The 8,943-nt window shown below is 32.7% G+C and overlaps 1 protein-coding gene across 1 annotated transcript; it reads left to right on the forward strand.

Moving 5' to 3' along the window:
• Positions 1 to 217: 217 nt before the first annotated feature.
• On the forward strand, positions 218 to 5,353 carry LOC134723333 (uncharacterized). Its single transcript, XM_063586953.1, has 10 exons — positions 218 to 352; positions 576 to 700; positions 1,128 to 1,299; positions 1,724 to 1,829; positions 2,089 to 2,325; positions 2,579 to 2,679; positions 3,112 to 3,214; positions 3,499 to 3,625; positions 4,018 to 4,122; positions 4,996 to 5,353. Exons 1-10 carry the CDS (start codon positions 297 to 299, stop codon positions 5,118 to 5,120), a joined length of 1,257 nt encoding a protein of 418 aa, XP_063443023.1. The 5' UTR covers positions 218 to 296; the 3' UTR covers positions 5,121 to 5,353.
• The last annotated feature ends 3,590 nt before the right edge of the window (positions 5,354 to 8,943 follow it).

Below are 8,943 nucleotides of genomic sequence, written 5' to 3' on the forward strand. Positions count from 1 at the left end.
ATTTTGTCTATTGAAGTTTATTTAGATGCAGTTAACGTTTTCTTAAAAAAAATCCAAAATACTAGATAATTATTCTGCCGAACAAAATTCGCCGTGTTTTACATTTTTGTCCAGCAACCAACTAAAAATAACTCTAACTGTGACGTTTTACATTAATTCTAACGTCCAACTAGAAGACGTCGAGATTATGACGTTCACTCTCGCCGCTATACGGGCTATCTTTCCCTCACTACGAAGGAAAGCCCAGCTATAGAATTTGAATAGCAGTCTTTTTAAAAGAAATCAAAGAAGAGAAAATGGATTGTTTATATTTTCCGGATATTTACAGTATTACATCTGTTTCGCACAGAACGTAAGTTTTTATATTGAAAATGTCCGGCGATTTTATATAGTTTCATTAAGAATCTTCCGTTCGTTTATTTTACCGGATTGCTTTATTTTTTCCATAATATATATATTTGATTATTATTATTTACTGAATCTAATTGTAACTATACCTAATGGTTTGAACACAAACACAACTTATAAAAAAAAAATACTTGGCATCAAGCACGATATTTTTTTTTCTTCTCCAGAATTGATGTTTTCGCTACAATAAGCGAATCTCTTGAAGTAAACTTCAATTCGGAAACTGCAAATTTCCCAAGAGAACAAATTCAAGATGTCATGCACAAGATGATGGCATACAGACAGAGTATGGGTAAGATTATGTTATTTTTAGATGTGTAAAATATAAAGATAAAAGCAGAATGTTTTTCGACACCAAGACATGATCACATAATTTTGGATAATTCCTCCATAGGCATGCAGTAAATCGCTTTCAAATATGGCACAGTGCAATATAAAAGCAGTGCTATAAATATAAATATAACCGAATCGTTCTCTCGATTAGCAGTGTCTTTCGGGTTAAATTAGCCTTCATTGACTGATTAAAGATTTAAAATTGATTTAGATTATACACTAGGTATGTCCATTGGTTTTTTTTATTTGTAATTCGAACTTTAACCATTCGCTTTTTCTATAAATTTGATATCAATAAATTCTGAATGAAATACAGTACAACATGCATGTTATTTATAATTTTCTTGTTCATTCACTTGAGAGATGGGGATAATTTTATTTTCCAGAATTTCCAGAAATAAACAAATTGTTTTATTTACTGTCTGAAATGATTTTGGGTGTTGTTGGAGCACACGAGACAGCTAGCAATATTAGTAAGAAGAAATCTTTTGCTTCCAGCATCCAAAGCAAGTTCGTCAAACTGGTTTCGTCACCTGACAGCATTCTACCAATACCAACGTAAGTTAATTCCATTAGATAGTACACACGTTGTTAATTTTTTCTCAAACAAAGGTTCCATTACACAAAAGGGATATTGTGTTTTCTCATTTTTAGTAGAAATATATTTTATCAATTCGTAACACTTAAATAAATCACTACAATCAAATGAAAAAAAGAAGAATAGGAACTATGCGTTCATTGTTGTAAATCATCTAAAGGGTCACAGCGAGGTCTTCCATAGAGTCGAGACGGTCTCTTGATGAGTTCAGAGTGTTAAGAAACCATTTTTTTAAACAAGAAAAGGACCAAGATATCCTTTCTTGAAAAACAAACATATTCAAATTTCACACAAACGTAAAAAGCTTTACGAATGAACATAATTGTTTAACTCCATGTGCTTTACTACAAAAGTAAAATTTCATAATTTAATGCATATTTTCAGATTTGATCAGATAAAAGTGGAAGAATACCAAAAACAGGTCAATGAAATGAATAAACTATTAAGAGCTCACACTTATTTGTACAAGGATCTTCAAAGACAACAAGAGGTAATTTTACTACACACACCACACATGTTACAATCCTTTCTGCAAGTTATTAGTTCAATTAAATCAGTTTCAAGTAATTTATTTCGAAATTATAATACTTGGACATATAACCAGTTGACTTTTAGTCTTTTACGCGATGTTTTTATGAGAAAAATATTATTAATCCCTTATCGTAAGTGCTTGCACACCAGTTTAGGAGTTGGAAAAAAGGGAATTTGTTTTGTGATAATGTGTTAAATCGTTATATATACATTTAAAGGTGTGTTGGATTGCTGATAGTAAAGTTCAGAAGTATGAGTTATGCCTGAAGACGGCTAAATTGTCAAGAAATCACTTAGCGGACAAATTATCAAGTAAAAACATGAAAGCTAGAGATAACAGCATTACACAATTGCAGACGACACTGAATTATAAAATACAGAAAGCAGATGAATCAAACAGGAGATATCAAACTTTACTGACAAAAGAAAAAAATACTAGAAATGCTTTGAAATTGGTAAGTTTAACAGAAAAAAAGTCAATGTTTAAAGTTCAATTGCAAAGTATTTTGTTAAGTTGCAACTTGGTGCAATGTTAGGGAGGTGTAATATAAAAAGTGGTGCTTTTTTGTGTGTACAAATATGGTTCTTTAACTTGCAGAGTCAATTATAATTTATGTTTATTATCATAGTTTGTGATCCTTTTTATGTCTAAGGTGGATTATAATTATTTGGTCTTGATACGATTTTTTTACTTTATGTTTTATCTAGCTTGAAAGTGACCTATTGGAGGATATACGATTTAACCTGACAGATCGTATTCACAGTGGATTGTTGTCTATGAAGTATATCTTTGCAGCACATACCAACAAGTAAGTATAGTTCGTTTAAGGTAAAGCAAATGCATGGAGTGTAAATGAAAACAAAACGGTGAGTATCAATGAGACAGCAATCCTACAATATAGTTACGTAAAAAGGAGACTTTATGTGCCAATTGTAGAAGTTCGGTCTCCTTTTATGGTGACTTGTCTGTTTTCGACTCGTATTTTGAATTTTTACATTTGAAAACTAATTATAATAAACAAGTAAGCATATGTTAAACAATGGAATACTTCCATGGTAAACATTTTATAATTATTGATTTTAATCGATTTATCTTAGTACTTTAAATAATTGATTTATCTTAAGTTTTATTGATTTACATTTGATTGATTTATCTAGGCTTTATCGATTTATCTAAGTTTTTAATGATTTATTTATTACCCAGTAACAGTTTACTTATTGACTTTTCTTTTGTCTTATAGGCTCTATGAAGTACTTCCACACATTGATGACTTTGACTGCAGATTGGCTGCAGAATCAATTATAAAGAAACTAAGCTCCAAATACCAGTTCAGTTCACCACAGGTAACTATTAAAACACTATGGGTTTCCATTGTAGTGTTGGGCATTCATATTTGTCTTATTATTTCGACCCTGTTTAGATCTATAAACAATTTTCAATTTCACAAATATGAGTTTTCTTTTCAAAGATTACAAACTAGAAAATGATCTTATTTAATCAGTGGTTGTCTTATTTTGTCCATAGAATAAGTAACATATTGAACTGTCCCTTAAAAATTGATATCTTCCAATACATATTATTTGTTAGTCTTGTTGACAATGTGATTAACCTTAGGATTTTTATGTAGGAATTTCAAACTGCAAACGGATTTAAAGTCAAGCTCCCAGATACACAATATGTTAATTTCAAATCAGACATGCAGATATCGAAAGAACAACCATCTGAGCTGACAAAAGAACAACGCAATAACAATAGTAAGTCAGTTGTTTTAATTTGTAAAGTTTTTATTTTGATTGAATAACGCAAAACTTTTTGCAAAAATACTTGGTCAGTTTCATATTGCGACGGCCATTCACATAAAAGTGAGGCAAAATATACCAAAAAGGACATTCAAACTAATAAATCGACAATACCTTTGGTAAAATAGAAAAAGACAAACAGACAAATAGACAAACATTAGAAGACAAAACACAACATAGAACAAGAGTAAATCTGTCAATCAAAATACATCATAACTACAGTATTCTTGAGAAATCAGAGGTTTTCATTACCCCAACTTGTCATTTACAAATACAATACACTATCTTCGTTTTTACAATTAGATAGTTTCAATAAATAACAACGTTCCTAACATTTCATTTTGCAGACATCAGTTGTCAAGAATACCAGTTCAATTTTCTAAGCAACACTTATGTGAAGACAAAGGATTTGGCAGATAAAACAAACGAGTGCTTTGTCAAAATTAAAGAAGGTAAAGTGATCATACTAGTACTTTAATGTTTATTGACATTACATGCTATTTCAACGTTTTAAAAAAGACATCAGAAAAAACAGTCTTATAATTATACATTTATATAAAATGTAATATGCCAGTTTAATTTCTTTCCAGTCTCATGTTTTGTCAAATAAAAAAATGAAATATGAATAAAAGGAGCTGTGATTAATACCGGTCCCAATACTGAATAGTAGGGGCGGATCCAGCCATTTATTAAAGGAGAGTTCCCACCCCAGTCCCAAGACAAAGAGGGGACCAAGTTACTGGCCCCTTTCAAACCATTATTATTAGAAAGTATGGTTCCACCACCCTTCCTTGGACCCTTAATTGAAGACAAGAGGTCAAAGTTATTGTCAACGGTTCCTAAAGACGTGCAGTGTCAGTATGATGTGTCAGAGGACGAGGACAAATTATTTCATACATTTTTGACAAATATGTTTGATTAAAATTTAAACTGATGCGTGGGTTACGCCAACGAAACAGCAACACAACGATACAAATCAAACAAAAGAATAATGACAATATAATATATGTAGGGTTTTATACATAATTGAACTATATACGAAATTGATTATAAAGAATCGGAAATAAAATTGAAAATGGAAATGGGGAATGTGTCAAAGAGACAACAACCCGACCATGCCTGGAACAGACAACAGCAGAAGGTCACCAACATGTCTTCAATGCAGCGAGAAACTCCTGCATCCAGAGGCGTCCTTCAGCTGGCCTGTAAAACAAAGTCCAGAGTATAGAGTTTGGCATTTTGTTTTATACAATATAATATTTTTTCTCAGTTTTGTGATTGTAAAAAAAGTAACCTCGTCACCATGTTTTTTTTTTCATTTTCAGGAATGATCGTAAAGTTGAAGGTCGCTACAGATGTGTCAGAAGTTGCCTTTGGATGGTATAAGGCAACCCCATGGAGTCAAAAGAGATGGGGGTTCTTCTGCAAATCTACAGAAAACATGGACTAAACCAAAACACAGTGGAAATTGATTATTTTCTGTTTATGTTATTACAGCTACAATTTTTTTTTAATTGTGTTTCAATATTGAGTTGTGAGAGTATATGTGTTTCGGTCTGTGTGATTGAGAGAATGCGTGTCGAAGCAAGAGAAGGGAGTTTGCGTTGCTGTGTATGTGAAAGAACCTGCTTGTGTACGTTTGTGTGAGTGAGCCGTATGAAAGAGTTTGTGTTTGCGTGGGTATGTGATAGGAGAACATGACCGTCTGAAAGTGTCTGTGCGGTATGTCATTGTTAAATATATTTGAGTTTAAAGAAGTTATTCATTAAATAATTATTTTTCATGAATTGGTTTTATTCATTATTCCTAAATACATGGTATTTCTATTTGAACCGAATTTTCTTTTTTCTATAAAGTGATAAACTAATTTATGTTGTGTATTGGGTTTGTATTCACATGAGCAGCACAACACATGTGAAGCATGATATGTTTACCCTTCCGGGGCACCTGAGATTATCCCCGTCGGGTTCGTGTTGCTCAGTCGTTAGTTTTGTAAGTTGTGTTTTGTGTAATATTGTCTGTATGTTGGTCTATCTTTTAAGCCATGGCGTTGTCAGTTTATTTTCTACTTTCGAGTTTGAATGTCCCTTTGATATATTTCGCTAATCTTTTCACTTGATAAATGCTAATATATCGGAACCAGGCTGAAGCTAAAAATCTATCGAAAACATCATCCTACTTTTGGGGACAGGTTACACGCGCTTACCCCTTTCTCTTATTTCCTATTAAAATAAAGAATCTTGCATAATCATTTGAGGACCTTACTCTTACCAAACTTCACAGAAACAATAAATTCAGGATCTTTTGGAATCATATATGTCTAATGAAAGCAATAACCATTGGCCCGACTATTTATCTTACAGGAAATTCATAGGCAGAACAACAAAAGGGAGAATAATTTTCGGCCGGACAAATAGAGAAGACCCGTTAAAATGCTATTTGCCCAGCTTGCCGGATGAATAGACCTTTTTACTATTTGTCCGGCTAGCCGGATGAATATCCACTGCCTACGGTCATAAAACTTTCAAGCATGACTTTTGTACTCAGACTCGAAAATCAACCATTCATATTGATGGATTTCATGTTTCGAGCATGATTTTTGTGCTTAGAGCACTGAGCAAGGTTTAAGGCCTTCAAGGCCAGATATATATATCTATTTGAGTGACACTTCGTGGTTTGTGGTTATTTTCAAACAAGTATGTTCTTGACGACTTTTTGCTTCTTTGAAGATATGTCTCGGATTTTTATGACATACCATTTGTTTACATCTAGCTGTTTCTATAAGTTTAGTAAAGATGCTTAATTTAGGATTTTATGCATCGTATATGTTTCTTTTTCTTGAATTATAGTATGGAACTTAGAGACATTTGTAAATAATTTGTTTCGTATATAAATTTCATTTCTTAATTCGATTATTTAGTTTTCTTTCTGGTAACACAGTCGTGCTCCTTACTAAATATTAACATTGCGCCAACAATCTGATACTCATAAGTATACTTTTTCATGTTTTTGTATACCACAACATAAACAACATTTTTTCAAAATATAAGAAATAGTGTCATTGCTATCTTTATTCTCCAATATAATGTATTTACTACCTTATGTGGTTTGACAAATAAGGATGTATAAGTACTTTCGCACCTTATAGTGGTGTCAATCCGGTATATGTGCACTTTTAAAATAAATAAAAGATCTCTATTGGTCAATAAGCTATCAAAATAACATCAAGCCAAACGAATCATTGAAAAATAAACAATACATGGTTGAGTAGAGCGTTATCTTTTAACCGCTTTAAAACATGTGGATTTTCACCTTCATATGTTAAATTGCGTTGTTATTCATTTCATAAAAGAAGGAAAAAATAAAACTGGTACGTAGTTGTACAAGAATAATCGCTATCTTCAATTGATCTGCTACAATTGATCTGTTCCTGCATTTTCGGTGTGCTGCCCTTACAACTAATTCTCTAGTTGCACCGTCAATACAAAATTGAGACCAATAACTTGTAATATTTTTTTTCTAAAAGAATTAATTTCTCTGCAATTATTGCAATTGTTCTTTTTGATATAAGAAGATTTGGTATGAGTGCCAATGATACAATTTTCCATCCAAGTATAACAATTTAAAAAAGTAAAGCATTATAGGTCAAAGTACAGTCTTCCACACGGAGTCTTGACTTACATAGAACAGCAAGCAATAAAGGGCCCAAAAAAGGAATACTAATGTAAATCCTTTCAAAGGGGAAAACCAACGGCCCGTACTAGTCTGTATAAAAAACAAGAAACGAAAACACTCATATAAACCATATCAACAAACGACAACTACTGAACATCAGATTCCTGATTTAGGACATGTGCAATCAATTGCAGCGGATTTAAACGTGTAAATCAGTACCAAATCTTCACCCTTATCTGAAACTGATGTCTATTTTGGTATATTCTTGTTATTGTATCAACATTTTGCGTCAGGATGTATCTTAATGTTATATAAGAAATACATTAACGTTGTGTTACAAGTGTAAGTCGTAACAGCCAAACTTCCAAATCAAATCATAAATTCGTGTATGTTTCTCAAATGACTGCACGTAAAAGAAATCTCCACAGAATAGGGTATAAAATAAGTGAGCAGCAGTTCATAGTTAATCTTATCTGAAACACTTATCGTCTCCTTTCTATTTCCCAAGTTATGTCGTATGTCGATAAATGTGCGGGGTTGTGGGGCGGGGGTGAAAAAACTAAACATAAAAATGTATGATGAAGACCCTCGAAGGATGATAACGTAACTCCATTCTATCTGGATCTTGATGGAGGAGTCTTCATTTCTGTATTGTTTAACTTTCTATTTCCAACCATATGTACCCATTCAAAAGCATCCATTCAGATCGTCAAAAGAGGGGTTCCAATCCCTGCACTCCCCTTTTCCCAATGGATCCGTAAATGTACTTTTTCTCTATTCTGTATGTCTTAAAATCCCATTTCTCTGAATTATGGCACCCTCAACGGAGTTGGGGTGACATATTGTTATTCTACGTTTCTTTTTTTTCTTTTTATTATTATTTTTATTCTTCCACACATTTTGTCCATGCTATTTCTCGGAATCGGCCAGACCCATGTCGACGGAACATAATATGAACTGCCATGTTAAGATGTGCCTGCCATGTTAAGATGTGCAAGAGACATAAGACTGGTAAAAAATGGCTGCCGTTACCATGGAAACTGCAAAAATGTGAAAAAATTTCAAAATTTTAAATCTTTTGTTATAAGAGCCAGCCTTATGAAACTTTGTGTGAATTTTGCCAGTGGTGCCCTGAGGTACCAACAGTACTTAGCTTCTGCAAAATCTCTACCGTTGCCATGGAAACTGGACAAAAGTTTAACATTGATCCTATGGGAAAATTCATTTAAGCTGCATTTTCTTGAAAAATATAACAACTCCACGAAAATCGTAAGTGTTAAGAAATGCTGATTCTGTCATGTATAATAGATATGTCATTTGACTTTTGTACACTCATAAGTATTAATGCTACTGTGACAATGTGCAGTACGGGGTGCCATCCTCAGCTATTGCTAGCAATAGCAAATCTAGTTCTTTTTGTTTTTGTTTTGGTCCATTAGAAGACCACAAATACACTGAAAATAAAGTATACCGAATAACACTGCATTAAATCATGCTTGCAATACTATACCCAAGATAAAAAGATTTGAAATGAAACGGGGTGAAAGTTGTTCCAAAAATCTCTTATTAGTCACTATGTGACAGAAACGGATATAATA

This window comes from Mytilus trossulus, chromosome 6 (genome assembly GCF_036588685.1).
Source record: "Mytilus trossulus isolate FHL-02 chromosome 6, PNRI_Mtr1.1.1.hap1, whole genome shotgun sequence".
Lineage (NCBI taxonomy): Eukaryota > Metazoa > Mollusca > Bivalvia > Mytilida > Mytilidae > Mytilus > Mytilus trossulus.

Excerpts from the sequence above, each read along its gene's own strand:
- LOC134723333 (XM_063586953.1), top strand. The coding sequence starts at position 297 with ATGGATTGTTTATATTTTCCGGATATTTACAGTATTACATCTGTTTCG. Across the intron at positions 2,326-2,578 it reads CTAGAAATGCTTTGAAATTG|CTTGAAAGTGACCTATTGGA; the intron begins GTAAGTTTAACA and ends TGTTTTATCTAG. Across the intron at positions 3,215-3,498 it reads ACCAGTTCAGTTCACCACAG|GAATTTCAAACTGCAAACGG; the intron begins GTAACTATTAAA and ends ATTTTTATGTAG.